The following is an 18,968-nucleotide window of genomic DNA, read 5'->3' as shown; positions in this document are numbered from 1 at the left end:
ATCGCAGACTATGACCAGCTAATTTACAATTTGGAAAGGATACCGTAATTAAAACATTGTACACTTGTGAAACGTGCCAAGGGATCAGATCACAGAGAGTTAAGACCTCGGTTTTACATCTCATTTAAAAGATGGCACCTCCAGTAATTCATTGATCCACATTGCTGTATTTGCTCATTCCTGACTCAGAGGGAAGAGCATCCCATTGTGCAGAAGTGGAGGATTTGCTGGGTTTTCCAAGGGTTTGCATGCAGTGTGGGTGGGACTCTGTGTCCCTGGGTGTTACGGGTTTAACAGGGGGTGGGGACAGGGAGTTTATTGTTACAGGGACCAGCACGGAATTTGGGTCGGAGACCCCAGCAACTGGTGACCTGATGACAGGGAGGCCCAGCTTGGATGGCACAGCCAGTTCTGGCCAGTAGTGGGACAATGGGCTGCAGGAAGAGGAGCCCTGTGACCTGACCAGCTGGTTCCAACCTCGGGGGAACAAAGGTTGGATGAGAGGAAGGAGGGGAAAGAGAGAGGCCCAGATCACCCTGTTTACCTGGGCAGAAGACAAAGGACAGGGGAGGAGAGATGCTGGGGCCAGGAATATCAGAGGCTCAGCTAGAGGGAGCGGGAACAAGAAGAACCCACACGGATGCAGGAGAGACTCAGACATCCTGTGCTTGAGGGAGGCCAGGCCTATGGGGTCTGAGAGTCCCTATACTGAGTTCAGATGCTTAATAATCCTCCTGTTTTATGCTGGCTGAGAGTCGCTCCGGTCTGGAGGACAGGTTGCATTATTCCCTCTAGGAGCGCAGGCCCCAGGGGCCCAGAACGGGTGGACTGGAGGCTCAGAGAGATGTGGTCCCAGATTCAGATGGGGTTTAACCCCCGAAAGAGAATGGGTGCTGGAGAAGAGGGTGTTACAATGAAGGGGGTTCCCCCCGTGGAGCACATGGGGCCAAGAGTGGGCACAACGTGAGAATCCATGACACCCATCTCAGTCAATGTAACCTTCCTGCAGCATTAGAGATTTCCCTAGAAGTCTCCCATTTAACTAACGACAAAGGCCACCCTGCTGAGGTTGGGAGATGTAACAAGATTATATGAACTGCATGGACACTGGCTCCGATTATGGATCATATGCCCTAGAAAAGGGTTGATATGTGTGTGGAGGGGGGGAGAGTGGAATCAGATGTTGGCATCATCTCAGTGCAAATAATAAGGAATTACATTGATTTTCATTGTAATGATGCTTTTATTAGTACTTTTTGGATTACTAAATATGAAACCATACCACATATTATACAGAGCATTCAGAATTATCGTTATTTGGAATCTAAGGCCACATCTTCACTTACTGGATGATTGATGCTCTGGTGATTGATCTTCTAGGGCTCAATTTAGCGGGTCTAATAAAGAACTGCTAAATCAAATCCTGAGAGCATCCTCATCAACCACAGTACTACTCATTGTTGTGAAGCGTAAGAGAAGTCAATGGGAGAGGTTCTTCTGCTGATCTCCCACTGTGGAGCTGCCCCAGAAAATCAATGCAAGGTATATCGAATCCAGATACACAGCTGGAGTTGTGTATCTTGCATCAATTTTTTCTACCAGTGTAGACCTGGCCTGAGAAAGACAGAGTCCAGGAAGCCTTCTCTGAGGAGTACAACAGTTGACGAGGGCACCCTCACAGTTTGATTTAGTGAGTCTTTACTAGACCCACTAAATCAAACTCCAGAAGATTGATTGCCAGAGCATCAATACTCCAGTAAGTGAAGATGTGGCCTCAGTATCCAACAGAAACACCCTTCTTTCTAACTCAAGTCCTCCAGGCTCCAAGGCTATCCCAGCACTGTACCTTGCTATATTATTACAATTCTTTCATGTTTGAACCCCTCTGTCAAAGTTACAAAATGGAAGAATAGAGAACAAAGTTAAAAAAATCGTAACTGGGTTAATATCTGTGTAAAGAATAACTCCCAATGGAGACCACTGGACACATAGTAAGCAGGCAAATACCTCCCACTTTGCAAATTGCTGCTCGTAAATGGTAATTGCTTATACCTCACTCCTTCAGTTAACTTATTTGCAAGCTGAGCCATGTCCAAGTGTTTGGTAATGGCAGTGACCTAAAAGCATAGCAGAATCTAGCTAAGTCAGCTCCAGAAGTTAGTCACATGAATTATTTCTTGCAAGGCTGTGGTCACTTTAACACTTGACAGGGCCATGACACTGCAGCATCACATGATCCAGGAAAACATCCCCGGATGTCACCAGCCACATGAGGTTAAAAAGGCAGAAGACAGATGGGGCCAAGTTAGTCAGAAATAGGAAAGGGGCCAAAATAGGAAGCCCCAGTCACACACAGGCAATTTGCTCTACACCTTGGAGTCAATTAAAGTGCCAGAAGAGACTGATGATGTCTGAATAAAATTGCTGAGCGAGGTCCAATGTAAAAAAAATAGCTTAATAAAAGCTCTTGAACTTGCCGTGCTGACGGTGGTTCAGAGGCAGAGCTAAGCTAAAAGGGTGAGAATCGTGAGATGAGGAGTAATAAGGCTCAGCTAGACCCGGGTAATTTGCATCAGCCTAGCACTGATGTGTTTGCTTTGAGGCACACACTGCACTTGTATAAAATGAGACTGACATCAGGGCCATTTATCCCAGACATGTGACAGTGATTTTGGACTAGGCTTCTGGAACAGCAACAATGACTCTTCCAAACCAAGATGAAGCCTCTGATGCATCAAGAGCTGCCACAGACAGTACTTCCATAGCACCAGTTTACCCGCCATTGAGGGCAGCAGGCTCTTTGATGGCTGGTGCTTGGTTTACACTTAAAATATAGATCAACCCAGGGCCGTCCTTACCCATACGCAGAATATGCAGCTGTCTCAAAATTTGGGGCACCACTAGGTCTTAATGTCCACCCACCTGCTCTTCCTACCCCTGGTCTGTGGCTCTGCTTCCTCCCTAGAGGATCTAGTTAACTTTAAAGTGACAAAGCCTGCCAGACCTGTTTGCAGAATATTGAACCTGTGAAAGCATTTGCCAACCCCAGGTATATGCTGCAGTGGCTGAATTTACTGTGTTAGTCCACAGGACCTTAGTTTAAACTTTGTTTTAAAACTAGTTCATTAGTGTGTTGCTGAAGATTATAAAAATCAGATCTCTAAAAAACCATCCTCCTCTTGCCTCGGGCTGTCATTAGGGAGAGGGGCAACAGTTTAATAATATGGTGCAGGGCCCCATAAACCCTAAGGATGCCCCTGGATCAACCTAACTATGATGAGCAGGGGTGCGAACAATTCCCGATCACCCCTGAGCAGTGTGGTGAGACCATCCTCACCTCCAGTCTAGAAATGACTTGGCAGATGGAAGAATTCCTCCATCAGCCTAGCAGGGTCAGAGGCTAATCCCTGTCTGGCATGCTCTGTCCCCATGCAACCTATGTTTTGACTTCCTCTTTACCTCATCTCTACATTCCTAACTAATGCTGTCCCGCACTATATAGTTTATAGGATGTTCTCCCTGGGGTGTTCTCCCTCTTCTCTTAGCTGGCTCTAACATTCTGTCTTTGTAGCCTACTGACCTATCTTAGCCTATTGACTTATCTTATTTAGCACAAATGGCATTTTCAGCCTGATTCATTTACCTCCCTATTGATATCTTCCAAAGAAGGAGGCCTCCCTCCTCCCTCCACGCATCGCTGTGTATTAAGTCATGTCAGATGAGGCTTCAGGTACACTGCTTCTCCTGGACGTGGGTCGTGTCCTACATTGACAGAAAAACCCCTTCGGTTGATGTATAGTAGGGTGCTATGGTGCCCCCCCCACTGTAGCTCCTAGAGCATAGATGTAGACAAAAAGTACATCTACGCCATAGTCAGAGGCGTGACGGCAATATGGGTAGGAAGAACTGAGCTCGCTTCGAATGATCTTGCACAAATGAAACAGTCGTGAAGCCCCAGCTGTAGGGGCTAACTGCTCAAGTGCTTCCAGGGTCCCCAGAAGCGGTTGCACTACCTGTGCAGTCGTGGTTTCACTACTATTATTACTCAAGCTAGCAAGAACCAAGCTAGTTCGGGTACATCTACACCTAGGAAGGTCACATCTCTGATGGCAGTGTCGCTATGCCCTGGGGCATGTGGCCTTTATACAGAGTCATACCAACTTCCATTTTGAAGTTGAGTCTAGCCGGATGGGAGGTGACACCATTTTTTGTCTCAATGCCAGTGGCCTGATTCTCAATTTACATTAAACCCTCTCTGGCAATATAAAGGGGCAGCTTAAATGGATCTTAGCATAAATGAGAAAGAGGCCTGGGTCTCTCAGTGTTTCTAGAAGTTGAACTCTACTCAGCATGTACTTTGTGTGGGTTTATTTGCTATAAAAGCCATTTACATTCCTTTCTTGCACAGAAGAGCCCATAAATTTCAGTATGTTGTGTATTCATGAGGCCCCCCCTTCCACAACAGCTGGGGCTTTTTCTACATCGTGCTTTTGTACCACTTTACATGGCTCCTTCCTCTTCTTGTGTGACAGAGAGAGAGACGAATGGGGCAGAGGGAGCAGCTGGTAGCCAACTTTGATCCGTTGCAAATTCTTTTACTCCTCTGGATCGACGTGGGTTCTGGGAACCATCTTCAGAATGACTGGCTTCTTGGGTTGCATTAAACCCTTTGTGTCCAACACCAAGGGGATCTTCACCATTAGTAAAGAAAAATCAAAAGAAAGCCAGTGAATGCGGGGAGCGAGGAAGGGACACAGCAGACTTCACAGGCTTCTCTGACAAAAGCCCAATGCCCTGGGAACAGTTAAGGATCTGTCTACACGTAGGGCGGGGGTTGGGATCTCTAGCTTGAGCAGACTTATAGGTGCTAGCTCTCAGTAAGCCAACAGGTACAGAACAGAGTGTCGCCTAAGCAGCGTGAACAGCAGGAGGGGCCAGCTGCCTTGCTCACATACCTAAGGGTTTGTCTACACAGCACCCTTACTTCAAAACAAGCCACACAATCTGTACCACGTAGCTTATTTCAATCTTATTTTGGCACTGTCTTACCCAGGCCATTGCTTGGGCCAGCCTCTTGCCCTCCCCCACAGGGGTTGGGGCTTGCAGCAGGTGTCTGTGGTACCCTCCTAGGACTCCCTCCCCTGCTGTTTCTGCCCTGAAGCTGGTATGACTCAAACTTTTGCTTTGCTTTGCTTTGCTTTGCTTTCTATTCTATTCTATTCTATTCTATTCTATTCTATTCTATTCTATTCTATTCTATTCTATTCTCCTCCTCTCACTCTCCCCTCCACCTTCCAACTGGGGAGGCTTTTAAAGGCCTTCAATAAACCAGCAGTGGAATCAGCTGGCCCCAGTCTGCCTGAGCCAGCTCCCTCCCAGCTGCTTCTAATTGCCCTGCTGCCTTCTGTTTCTATTTAGCAGGTCTTTCCCCTTTGGGGGCTGTCTTTCTCCCACTCTGCAGGAGCCCTCTGGCCTGACCCTGCCACACTAGACAGCGCCAAATTTTGAAATAAAGCGCTATTCTGAAATGTTCCTTATCCCTCCTGCAATGAGGTTTATAGGGATGTCAGAATAGCGGGCCCATTATATTTCAATCTAATGGGCTTGCTCTTAAGACGTGGAATAGCTATTTTGGGATATCGGAAGTAACCTGAAATAGCTCCGCAGTGTAGACACAGCCTGACAGACATGCACTCCAAGAGGCTACCCTCTGTTTCTGACATGTTCGCCAGAAAGCAAAAAAAGAACAGGTATCCTACATTTTGCAGGTCTAGGCACAGACAAACCCCATAAAGCACCCACTTACGTCACACACCCTTTGCTTTCATGCATTTGCACTTTTCTGACCTACTTTCAGCCTGTGATTGGGGGGGAGCAGGGCAAAGAGGGCAACTGCCTCAGGGCCTGGTGATACAAAAGGGCCTAGGGTCCTGGCTGCCATCGATGCTACTGTGATAGCAACCAGAGCCATGTGTGGCACGCTCTGGGCGGCACTGAGGGCTGGCTGGGGGAGGCATGGTGTGCTCCGGGCGGCTTGGAGGGCTGGCTAGGACAGGCTAGCCTGAGTCTTGTCCCTTGTACCTGAGGCCCTGCCCCTTTTGGGGGCACAGAGCCGCTTCCTCAGCCAGGGGCCCAGGAGTTTGTCAGCCCCTTTAACCTACTTTTTGAGCCCACTGTTGCGGTATACATTGTCACAACTCCAGTGAGAAGGGAGCAGGGCAGGTATAAAGTTCTCCAGCAGCAGAACCAATATGGCCTTCGATTCTGGCCCCGAGATATTGACACTTTAGGAGGAGCTGAAAGGAGGGCAACAAAACTGATAAGGGAGCTGGGTGTACAATGAAAGTTTTCATTCTCTGTCGAGCTTGGCTGAGCAATGACTAAGGGGGGACTTGGCAGCAGTTGGTTAATAGCTGATGGGTGTAAGCACTAAGGAGGGAGAGGTTTTGTGTGTGGCATACAGGGGTAATGGAATGAAACTAAGAAAGGGGCACCAGGCTGTGGAACTGTCTGTCCCGGGGACAAGCTGGAAGCATCGTTCCTTGAGACTTTTAAAACTAATCGGGCTAGAAGAGCAGACGATGCAGTGCTGGGAACAGCCTTGCATTTGCAGAGGATGGGCAGGGATGGTTTGTTTCTCTGTCTAGCTCCTAGGGGATTCAATGCTGCTGAGATTCACTGGTGCAAGCAATATACCCAGCATCTGCCTTCCCAACAAGCCAGCATGAATACATTAACAACACACCAGGTTGCTTCAGACTTCATACAGACACGTCTCAGGCATCCTGAGGATCCTCCTGAGTTTGGCTCCCAGCATGGCTTGCATCACTGAGCCCAAGGGGAAAGCAGCTTCTCTGGGAATATGCTTTGGAGTGGTATTTTGGTGGGAAAGCTGGAGGAGCTACATAAAGCTATTGGCACTGATGATATTTTAGTAGTCTTCCTCTAATCAACTGCAATTACAAAATGGATCCATTTCAGGACTAAAAAAAGAAAAATGTCTTGACTCAGGGGAATACAGGTAGGTCAGTGGATTGTTAATGGGTTGTTGCAGCCTTTCACCTCCCAGTCAACAGTTCAGTTACAGCTCAGCTCAGTGGAGTTTAGAGACGGGCACTCACAGCCGAGCAAAACTTCTGTACTGATCTTTGCGCCTTTTAAAACAAATCTGGCTCGAGCACGAGCACAGGCACATGTGGCCAAGAACGTCCATAGGAATGGCACGTTTCCAGCCAGCCTTGCAGAATATTCACAGAAAGCAAATTTAGAATTTAAAATTGCCAGCACCTGACCCGAACACCAAAGAATACCTCTCCCTTAGCTTGGGAACAGATCTCTCAGAACAAACTGCTCCCAAAGCCGTTGCAGACAAAAAGCTTTCAGCAGAGATTATTTGACAGATACTTTCAACTAGCAAATTGCATCTACTTTGTGTCAAATATAAATAGTACCGTCTCTGACTTTCTGAGCGCCTGGCTCCATCAGCACATGGCTAAAGCTGAAACTCAAGCTAGACCGAGGACATGCTGACAGGAGGAAGGAGGTATTTTGAGGAATTTTGACTCCTCTATATAAGATCTCCCAATACTGAGGGCATTTGTCCTCAGATGTCAAAAACCGCTTGTGGTAGTGTCTCGCAAAACCCATTCCTACCGATTCAGGCCCATAGGGCTTGTGGTAGGGAGCTAAAAACAGCCATGTAGTTGTTCCTGCTCAGGCTGCTGTTCAGGATCTGAAACCTGCCTCTATCCCTGGTGTCAAAGTGTGAGGGGTACTGTCTACCTGGTTCTTTTCAGTGCTGTAGGCCCTTCTCAGGCCCAGGCACTCAGACTCTCTGCTGTGGGTGGCTTTTTACTGCAGTGGGTTTTTTTTTTTTTTTGTACAATCTGTTTATTCAAGAAACGACACAAATTCTGTTTCCTTGAAGAGTGGTAGGAACAAAGCGGTGGAGGCCAAGTTGATCTTGAGGTCCTTTTAGACCCAACGTTATTTGGATCGCCGGATAATCATGGTAGTAAACAAAAAAACCCCAAACAACTCCAACAATAAAACACCACCGCCACCAGAAAGAGCCAAACACAAACACCAAAGCCCCACCCACTTCCTTGTACTACCAGCAAGAAAGCTGGGCTCCATCAGACTGTCCATGGTGAGGTATATGAAGTCTTCCCCAGGCATGAGTGTCATATCCAGACATAATGTCAAACATCCTTAAAAAGCTCAATGGGTACCCAATGAAGCTGCCCACCTGCTTGATAACACAGGTCACTTGAACACATCACCCTGGTGTGTTCTGCCCTCTACACAGAACTCTGCAATCCATGGGGAGTCAAGAGAAAGTCTCGGTCCTAATGCAACAAGCCCACCATGGATTAGCCTGAACTACCCAGGAGAAAGCTTCTTCCTCCATGATCACAATCTTCTATGACAGCCATGGTATAATGGAACTCTAAGCTGTCAGCCAATTGGGGGACGCTTCCTAGCCTAAGCAGGAATATTTTTGGGCTCCTCTCCCCACAATACATACTCATAGTTAATAAGGGGCCCCCTTCAGCTACTCAGGGCCCCAAACAATTGCTTAGTCTGCTTATGCCTATCATTGGCTCTGGTTTTGCCAACGTTAAATTCACTTCCAAAGAGAGATTAATATGTGTTGAGGTTTTTAAAAAAACCTAGCACATTTCATTCTAATTATTTCCACGTGCCTCCCACACATGGTAAGATCTTCCTGCTTCCACAGTGTGAAGGTAAAATCAAGTCTGCTTGCCAGGTTCAGTGCTCCAGAATCTGTCAGCCCCTGATGGGGAAAGGGATTTTCTGTGTGTGAGAGACAGTACTCCATCTGTTCTGAGCCACAGGTGACAATGAGCACATCTGATTATCTCAAGGAGATAATGGCATTATGAGGGGATATATAAATCCATACCGGGTAACAAAGGGTTAAGGAGCTGCTCTGGACTCAGCCAGCCCCACCCCACCTGCAAGAGATGCATAAGATGGAGGAGGCATTAAATGGGAGCAGAACAGCTCATGTGGGGGTCAAGCTAGGAAGAGAGCAGACCTGCAACTAGCAGCTCCTGAGGGAAGAGCTAAGGGAAGGTAGGATCTCTCCTAGAGGGACATGAAGACCTGTACCAGGGACACCCTGAGAGGGAGCCATCTCTCCTCTGTCATGTGCACTCTGATTATTTGTGTTAATTTTGTGTTTTGTACATGGACTACCTGACCTGACCGAACCCCATCCTGGGGGACCTGGGACTTGAATCTGTGACCCTGTCTGTGACCCTGTCCTCCCCAGGTGGGAGCCCTATCCACTAGACCATGTGGGAACCCCCCGCTCCCAACCTTACCGCGTGTAGTCACTCAGAAGTGACTTGGCGGGAGGGCTAAGGTATGAGAGGAGAGAGTTGCCATGCCTGGCCCTGCCAAAGAGAGGTGCCGTGCGGTGAGCGACCTCCTTCATGCTTTCCTGTACAAACTGTGAATAATGAAGGGGGTCCAAGGAGGTGACCTAGGGAGGGCTGGGTTAAGGCTCTCCTGGATGTTGAAGCCTTATGTTGCATTCCCAGGGCCCTGAACTCCCCTCTCAAGCCCTCTCTGCAGAGAAAAGGGCCTAAGCCAGGACCAATAGGCAGTGCTCCCCATGAGCAAAGCCTACGCGAGGCAGTAAGACCAACGATACATTTACAAGTCTGGATTCTCACCGGGGTGTCTTTGCAGGTTTTGAAGGAAAACCTTTGCAACAGCACAACCATGGCCACCTTCATGCTGAGAAGAGCAAACCTCATTCCGATGCAGTTCCTGGGACCAGCTCCAAAGGGCAGGAAAATGTAGGGGTCCATGCTCTCCCTGTTCTCTTTACTGAACCTGGGTCCAATCAGAAGAAGCAAGTTAGGAGAAATGACGGTTTCTCTGTTGGATTTGGCATGCTCGCGGGACTGGGAGGAGACAAAGGCTTGTTTTGCATATTTCAATCAGAACTCATCTATTTTCCATGTTCCTCTATCACTTTACTCTCCCTCTCCCTCCCGCCCCTCGCTTCCATGGTAGTGCCTGGAATTTGCTGTATATCTCCAGGTCCTTCAAAAAAGCTGGAAGACCTGGAGGATACTGGTGATGTCATAGTAACGCTGCTCTCAGAACTCAAATTGAAATCCTTCTCATCTCAGCAATGACACCTAGAGCCCATATCACAAAAAAACAACTCAAGATCTTCTTACAGCAAGTACCGTAAATGAGCGTATTTAACCCGTGGGTTATACATGTTTTTACAACCCCCTCCCCAGCAGGGTATACACGTTTTTACAAACTCTTCCTCCCCCCCTCGCAGGGTATACACGTTTTTACAAACCCTTCCTCCTCCCCCGCGGGGTATACAAGTTTATTTTTACCAATTAGAATTGGGTCAGCTCTGCTCCGCTGCAGGGAGGGCCTGACGAGCTTCCAGTGTGCCTGCACTGTGCTCTCTGTTCCCCCGCCCGGAGGAGGGTGCATTGCACTTGGCTGTGGCTGCATGGGGCCTGGGCGCGAGTGCAGCTCCCCTCCCGCAGGCCAGCCAGCTTGCCTTTGCTGCGGTCTCCATTCCCCACTGGTATGTGCGATTACCGTGAATTAGCCTATAGAACCCGCGGGTTATATACGCTGAAACACGGTAAATGGATGAACAGAGCCAGGGTCTTTCCAAGTCTGGCCTGTACAAGGGCTAGCTTTTGAGAAAAGCCACGCAGAAGCAGGGGAGCCTACAGCTTGCACGGGTCCCTAGGCAAGGTGGGGAGGGGGAGCTGGCTCTGCATTCCTGGAAGGGGTGGAGCCTCAGGTGGAAGGGGTGGGGCCAGGAACAGACAGCCCTCTGCACCTCCGGGATTGCAGCACAACCCTTTCCCCCTCTCCCCCGGTCCTCAGTGCCTCATGGAGTGAACAGTGCAGTAGCAACAGCTGCAGACAGGAGCTCTGGGTCTATTTGAATCACTGGCCCCCCCGAACAAACTGCCCCTTTTGCCTTCTCCTCCCCTCCCCTGTCAGCAGGCCTGCTCAGAAGTGAAGAGAGATTCTGTGTGCTGCAAACTGGAGAGGATCAGTTAAATAAAAGAGCTTTGCCAATGAAACATATCAATAATCCTAGGTCAAAATGACAACCTATATGTTACAGCACTTTCCATTCCAAAGTATTTCACAGATTTAAATGGATCTACAAACTACACAGGGCTCACTTCTGTCACTATTAAAATACAGCCTCTGGGGTAGAATGGAGCAGCTGTTTAAACAACATGCAACACCCGTGCACAAATAGTCTAGGAAATGAAGAAGAATAGTATATCAAACCCTAACGGGGAAATGTAGGTAAGACAAAGTATAATCTCCCAGGCTAGAATTTAGCCAGAATACCTGCATCTTATGAGACACAGGATGGGAACATGAATCGCTACACGTGGGTGAAATGTCAATGTTGCACTTTGCCTGAAGAAACAGCACCTGCAGAAAGCCAAGACTCCAGCGTGAATCTGAGGGGCAGGTACAGGGCTGATCTAGGCTATGTCTTTACTATAGAGTTTTTCCACAAAATCTCACAGAGCGTCCACACCTCAAGCGCATTTTTGCGCAAGAGAATCGAAAGAAGAGAGGGTTTTTTTTTTGCGCAATTGGTATTCCTTGTGCAAAAAGGTGTGCGTGGATGGGGAAGAGGGGTTTTTACGCAAGAAAAGGGAAGCGGAAAATGCACAGGTGCTCTGGTGGCCATTTTGTCCATAGCAATCACTGCTTACATGCGAGAGAGCATCTAGTCAGTTTGGAGGCTCTCTTTCACAAAAGTGCATCACTTTTTCAATGCGCTTTTGCAGTGTGGACGCTCTCTTGCGCTAGAAGTTTTTGCGGCAGATCTCTTCCAAAATAAGCTTCTTGCGCAAGAAGCCTGCAGTCTAGACGTAGCCGTAGAGGGATGTGTTCCATCCACTGAATCCCCAGCACTGCTTTCCAGAGCGCGCACACAGAATGGCAGGTATTTCAGGGAGCTTGCCAAAGCCTTTGTGGAGGTGGCCCTAGCTTGGGAGAGCTGTTCGCATCACACTTCAGGTAGGGTCATCTGACTTCGGAGTAACTTGCATGGAACTTCTAGTTCTTATCGTGCTTGTTACATGTTATTCATTGAAAAGGATCAGACTCATCTCTAATGACGGCCCTATTGAGTGGGGCTATCTGTCATCAGTTGTACCGCCTGCCAGCCATGTATTCAACACAAGAGAAACCGTAATCACCCACCACGGTTCTCATCACTGCAATCCAGTCGGCTAATCACATGCCATCTGTCTAAGACTCCTCGAACGGTTTCAGTCGGGCATGTTATTCTTCACATCTGCTCCTAAACTTTGGCCGGGCATGGCCATGCACTGTTAAACAGCTGCCCTGTTTCACCCCCTCGGTGGGTATATTTCAGTGCCCGGGGGTTAGTTTGCAATAGTTTGCAGAGTTCGGGCTCTTCGCATGAGTACGGCTATATAAATGTCAGCTCTTAGTATCATTATTAAGAGCGAGTTCCTGGCTCTCCGTGCCAACTTGGAATGGCTGTTGGGCCTTTTGCAATCCAGTGAGGGTTAGGCCACCTAATTCCATCAGATTCTTGCCTCATTTCTCAGGGTATGACCCATCAGTAATTCCTGAGCAGGGAACATTTTCATAACTTGAACTGGAAAATTAAATTTTATTTTCTCTACCTCTTTGCCCTTCCATTGCTGATCTGCATGGCACGGTGCCAGTCACCCTATCGCTCTTGCTTTAATGCCTGGCCATAAACCCCTCAGCGTTATAGCTGCTGAGAGCTGGTTTCGGTGTGATTTTCTTCAATACAGTTAATTAAATTCCGTGCACAGTTTATGGATGTAGATCATAAAACTCCCCACGCGGCAATGCTGGGACTAGATGTCAGACAATAATAAATGCCTGATTTAAATGTTATAGTCGCCCTTCCTCCACTTTCCCTGCCATTAGGAAGAAGCGGCGTTTCTTTCCCCTTCCCGCACCCTTACCTCTCGGGTCTGAACTCGTCGGGCTCCGGCCAGTATTCTGGATCCCGATGCAGCACGTAGGCTGGGATCATGGCCACGGTGCCTTTCGGAATGGTCACGCCGTTGATCTCAGTGGTTTTCTTGCAGACCCTTTCGATCCTCCCTCCTGCAGGGAAGAGCCGGAGGGTTTCGTTCACCACCATGTCGAGATACTCCAGCTGTTGGATGGTGTCGTAGGTGGGAACAGCCTAAGGAGGGAATGGCAGAGGCAAAGCGATTTTCAGGTACGGAGGAGACCGTTTCAGGGATTGCTTTGCTATATAGACGTACGATAGCTACAAATCAAAGTGACTATGGGACCTGGGGGGCAAATTGCCATGTCTACCCCCAGCAGGACAGTGCCCCCTAGCATGAGGCTGAGGTACTGCTCCTGCGCTGACCTACAGGACTGCACCTTTAAACATTGCAGCATGGTGAGGCCAGTGGTTAAATTGGAATTCGTGAGGCTGCTTCTTGCAGATGTGGCCACAGTGAGGTTCCTTGATCCAGGTTCCCTTCAGTAGCCTCTGTCTGCATCACCCACTCCAGAGGTGGTCTAAGATGGACACCAGGGAACAACCTTAATCCCCTTCCCTGGTCCTGCCCCTCTATCACTGGTCCCCCCTGGCCCAGAGAGGCAGGTCACACGAGGGAAGTTCCATAGATGTCTCTGCTCCCTGATGCATCTGGGAGCTATCAGAAGACTGGGATGCTGGTGCCAAAGGAAGCCGTGGTCACACTGGGGCTTGGTATGGCCTTGGCAGCCCTGCTAGCTGAAACCTCCAACACACGGACCCAATGTGCTGCTTTCCTCCCAGGTCCAGCTCACCCCCTGCGCAGCAGCAACCCGGGTGGACACAGAGCACTGGAAAGCCCTCTGACCTTGTTGGGAAGGGTGGCGTCAACCTCCTCTTGCAGTCTCTGCTGCACGTCGGGATGAATGGCCAGGTTGTACGAGAGGAAATTGAGGGTGGAGCTGGTGGTCTCATAACCAGCTAAGATAAAGACAAGGGCCTGCGCCATGATCTCCTTGTCAGACAGAGCTGGAAAGAGAGGTGTGAAAACACACAGAGAGGGTGAAGCCCTCCGAGAGCAGGAGATAAGCAGCAGGCTCAGAATCCTATCATCCCTCCTTTCACTACACTGCCCAGCTGAGAGGAGAGCCCTATCAAGGCATCAATTTACAACCGTTCCTTTGCTGATCATTCAACCACAGCAACAAAACCTCCCTCAGATGTGGGTTAACCCCGCTAAAGTCCAACAAGCAGCAGCGGCAAGTGGCGGACTTGACGCCCCCCTCCCCCAGGTGTAAATCAGGAGTCACATAAGCGGGACAAACAGGCCCGATGAGTTTATTCACTGCAACGCAGCAGCCTAAAGAGAGACCTTGCTCTGGAGAGGGTTTGTGGAACCGCGCCCCTGCTCCACAGTGTCCACTTATGAACATCTCTGCTATGTTCTTATATTTTCAAACGCCTAAGCTCTCCGAGGCACTGAGGTGAGCTGTCAGCTCCTGGGGGAAGTTCTGAACAGTGCTAAGCATGCTGGCAACACTCTGCAATAATCATCATTGAACAATTCTAGTGCCGCAGTGCCATGGGCCAGTCAGGAATGTCCTCGCCTCCCCCGCCACGCAAAGTGCTGTATAAACACACAGGAAAACACTCTCCCGGTCCCAAAGAGCTTACAAAGGGAGGGGCGGGATAAAATCAAGCTACGTGCAAATTTTGCTTATATGACGCGCATTTTTGTACTTTATTATGTAGTTTTAAAATATAATAAGCACATCTGATCTCTGTTTGACTACCCGGGGCTTCCCTTTTACTGCTGGCCGAGTTTCTTACAGACAGTCCTGATGCATGGCATCCAGGAAGGGAGAGTAGTTATTGGCTTTCTGGGAAGGGCGTCCCATGTGCAAAGGAAGAGGGGATGAGAAGAGCGATGGGAATGACAGACTCGTGGGTGATCAAGGCGAGTGTCATTGGCAGAGCACAGGAGGACGTGGCAAGAGACAAGAGAGCAGAGGATTTGGCTTTATTAAATTATAGCAACCAGGAGCATTTAGGGCTGAAACCTGCGTCATTTGCTTCTGGCTTTGACTCAGATTTCACACAGGTAAATCTCCAGCTCGGTTAATTAAGGTTCCCAGGGTTTGTCCCTCGCATATTAGGTTTGATTCTGTCCCATTTCCTATGCAGCACCCACCATTACTGTCCGGATTCTCACACGTAATGAGACTCAGCATCTTCCATTGGCTCCAGAAGGGACTGTGGGGGCACCGCATCTCTGAGGCGCCCGCAGCTGGCGTTCAATTCTCCTGTCCCTTTCTCTACTTCTGAGAGAGCTCCAGCCTCCACTTCTGCCAAGATTAGAGCGTGCAGTGGGGTGCACGGGAGCAGGGGGTTTTCTGGTCATTGGAAACCCTACATGAAACAGCTCAGCTAGTAGCTGGGGGGAGGGGCCTGCAGCCTTACCTTTATAGGAGCGTGTCTTCTCATTAGGTTCGGAGCTGTCCTCTGAGCTCTGCGAGTCAACCATCAGCTGCAGGAAATCCACCCGGACCTGGGGGTGGAAGGCCAGGGTGAGGGCAGATCTAGAGCCCAAAGGAAGGTGTGTTTGCCGTGTAGGCAGACATGCAAGCAGCAGTGGCAGTGAAGACATGCTGGCATGGATTTCAGCACAAGCTAACACTCCCAGTATCTACCCTGGGCGTGTGCTGGAGTCGCTAGGCTGCACCAAAGCCCAGGCTGCCACATCTTCGGTCCTGTTGCCTGGGCTAATTGGATTAAAGCTTGCGGGGAGGGGGGAGGGGGCTGTGCTCACCTGTGCTGTAATCACGCCTCTGTGTGCTGTGCAGATGCTCTCTCAGAGGAGCGGTGCATGGAAGGAAAAGCTAGTGCAGCACAGGCTTCCGCTCCGACCCTTCAGCCCCAGTTCCTCCGTCAGTCCAGCCGGATAAGGGGGATGACCGTAGAGCACGGTGGCTAGGAGGCTCCTTATGGTGCAGGCTGGAGACCCATTTTGGGCAAGGGGGCTTATTGTCTTTTCATGGGAGCCTGAGGAGGGTGAGGGGTCTGGGGCAACCTCTCAAGTCTCCCAGGCAACTTCCCTCACCCCCTGCTGCAGGCCCCACCTCACCCCTTTCTCAAGCCCTGCCCCTGCTCCGCCCCCACTCTGCGCCCTTTCCTCCTCTCCTGAGCAGCACAGCCTGGGGGGTTACTGGAGCCTGGGAGGGTGACAGGAGGGGTCGCCCTCCTGCTCACCACATACCAGCAGGAGCCAGAGTGGCCTGAAAGCCTGCTCCGCCCCACTGCGCCGCCCTCTCCCGGCCCTCTGCACGTGGCTGTCTGTGGCGGCGGAAAGCGGAGCGTCCTGGCACCGGCACAGTCTGCCTCCTGCTGCTGCGGGGAAGCTTCGCACAGTGGGCCGAGAGGTGCACAGTGGGGGAGGGAGGCGACTCCTACTGCTGCCCTGCACCAGGCCCCTGTAATCCTCCGGATCCCTTCCATCACTAGGATGGGCGGGGCAGCCATTGCAGAACTGCCAACATTGAGGGGTCTGGAGCAGCCACCCTGAAATGTCCTATGGATGGGCTGGCTCTGCATGAAAGCCTGAGCAGGATGCTTTCCCAGTCTCATCCACATCTGGCAAACTGAGAGCTACTATGGAGCGTCAGGTCTTGACCAGGAGCTCCGGCGACGGGAGCAGTAACCTTCCCACACAGGGTATGTCTCCACCAGAGCTGGAGGCACAATTCCAGCATGAGTTGAGGTGTCTGCACTAGCAGCGGCGGGCGCTCGCCACCTGAGAACGGGCTGCGACAGGTTGCTGGCTAAGCCAGAGCTCTGCCATGTCAGCCTGGCTGAAAAGGGCAGTTGAGGCCAGCTGAGCAGACCTGCGCCTGAGGGGCTAATGGGAAACAGCCGGAGGCCTCATTAGCCAGATTGTTCGATTAGGCAGCCAGACGGGAAGAGGAAGGGGAGGAGCCAGAAAGTGGTTGAGTGTGCTCCCCAGCTCGAAGAAGAGGCTGGCTGAGTTTGCCATGAACAAAGCTCAGTAAATAGAAGGCGGTGGGGAAATGGCCTGGACAATAAAAGACAGGGGTGATTGCACCAGAAGGAGTCTCTGGTGGATTTGTGGATGTAGAAGGGGTCCCAGGGCGAGGGGCCTGGGTCAGAACCTTGGCACAGTGACTAGCATCTTGGATGGCATTCTTCTTGGGGCAGTTAGTCCTTCCTGCTGCTTGCACCATTGCAGCCAAACTTCTGTTTTTAGCATAGAGGCTTGCTCAGAGCTGACCTGTGTCCTGGAGCTGGAAATTACATACTCTCAGAGCATGCGCCTGCATGACAAGGAAGACAAGATGGGGACAGACTAACCGAGTGGTTGTTCTTCTGCCGCTCCTTCTTAATGCGCTGGATGACGTCCAGGAAAAAGTCCAGGAAGCCAGAGGGAAACAGAGTCACATTCATCTTCTCCAGCACTGGGGCGAGGAAGGGGAACATCACTGAAAAGGAGAGAAACAAAACAGTTCCCCTAGCTGTTATCTGCAGTGAGACTTGAGCTCCGTGGCACCGTGGGAGAGGGAGCAAGGTCTGGGCAACTCATCAACAACTGACCTGTCAAAACAACTTTTCCAGGCTCTAAAGACAACTGGCAACTCCCAATTTACTTAGGAGCATAGAATTATAGAGCTGGAAGAGCCCTCAGGAGGTCATCAAGTCCAGCCCCCTGCCCAAGGCAGAACCAATCCCAACTCATTCAGGCTCCCAGCCAACAGGGACAGCAGGAGCCCACAGTTGTGTACAGGTGAGAACGTCACGTGAGAATCTCCTGACTTTTACCCCTCTACTTAGCCAACTGCGGTGTCACGTTCAGTGTGGTTTTCCCATCACGGGAATAAAAGTTCTCCATCTTAACTCTGCATCTAGTTATTGTGCCTGGGTGCTGCAGACAGGGTGGCTGAGGGTGCGTCTGCAATGCATCGTTATTTCGAGAGAACTAGCGTTATTTCGAAATAACAATGCGAGCATCTACACAGCCATTCTGTTATTTTGAAATAATTTTGAACATAATGGATGGCTTATTCCAAAATCTGTAAACCTCTTTCTATGAGGAATAACACCTATTCCAAAATAGCTATTTCGAAATAAGGCGTGTGTAGATGCTCCAATTCTGCTATTTCACCAGGGCCATGCTAAGTTATTCCTCCCCAGTGCCTCCTGGGGCTCTAAATTGAGATAGCACGTCTACATTAGCGAAGCCGGCCTGGGACTAATTTTGAAGTGTAGACTTGCTATTTCGAAATAAGCTATTTCGGAGTAACTATTCTGGAATAGCTTATTTCAGCATAAGTGTGCACTGTAGATGTACCCAAAGCTAGCTAAAAGATCGGGAGACAAACTCTCTATAGCAATATCTTTACAAATCTGCCCGAGGCCCTGATTTTACAAGGGGCTGAAAAGTGAAGGCACTTTGAACTCTCAAAAAGGAAATGATGGGAGACCAAGTAATCTCAGCAGGCTTTAGGGCACTAATCTAGGAATCTGAGTATATAGACGTGTAGGTGCCTCGTACCTACTGACAGGAGCACTGGGTTAAAGAAAGTGAATTTGAGGTACTTCTTGATATAGGTCACAAGAGGGTCATTGGGGTTGTTCATGGAGTCGATGTTCACACTAAATGAAGTGCTGGCCACCACGTCTAGACTGTAGGCACCAAAGATGCTGAGGAAAGAGATGGAGAAAATGAATGTGAAGAACTTGGCAGATCCCTCCCAAGGAGAAACCTCAGCAAAGAAAACTTCTCCCGCTCAAGGACTGAATACCCCCAAAAGCATAGCACCTTGGTCCGGTCACAATCGACTCCTCACCCCAGTTTGGGGACCAACAAGGGCACCTTTCCCCAGTGTTTGCAGTTTCTTTTATGACT

At 49.7% G+C, this 18,968-nt stretch overlaps 1 protein-coding gene across 1 annotated transcript in view; it reads right to left on the bottom strand.

Annotated features, from left to right (window-relative positions):
- Positions 1-1,223: 1,223 nt before the first annotated feature.
- The window catches only part of LOC102447293 (cytochrome P450 3A24-like), a 33,857-nt gene continuing 16,112 nt past the window's right edge, over positions 1,224-18,968 (bottom strand). Inside the window, exons 8-14 of the mRNA XM_075899638.2 lie at positions 18,615-18,763; positions 17,417-17,544; positions 15,512-15,599; positions 13,920-14,080; positions 13,020-13,246; positions 9,705-9,867; positions 1,224-4,691 (exon numbers count right to left, since the gene is read on the bottom strand). Coding sequence (XP_075755753.1) covers positions 4,596-4,691; positions 9,705-9,867; positions 13,020-13,246; positions 13,920-14,080; positions 15,512-15,599; positions 17,417-17,544; positions 18,615-18,763 — 1,012 coding nt within the window. The 3' untranslated portion in view covers positions 1,224-4,595. The remainder of the gene's footprint in view (positions 4,692-9,704; positions 9,868-13,019; positions 13,247-13,919; positions 14,081-15,511; positions 15,600-17,416; positions 17,545-18,614; positions 18,764-18,968) is intronic.

This window comes from Pelodiscus sinensis, chromosome 15 (genome assembly GCF_052426305.1).
Source record: "Pelodiscus sinensis isolate ZL-2025 chromosome 15, ASM5242630v1, whole genome shotgun sequence".
Taxonomy (NCBI): domain Eukaryota; kingdom Metazoa; phylum Chordata; order Testudines; family Trionychidae; genus Pelodiscus; species Pelodiscus sinensis.
The sequence above is the reverse complement of the archived record's forward strand: the minus strand, read 5'-3'. Positions and strand labels throughout refer to the sequence as shown.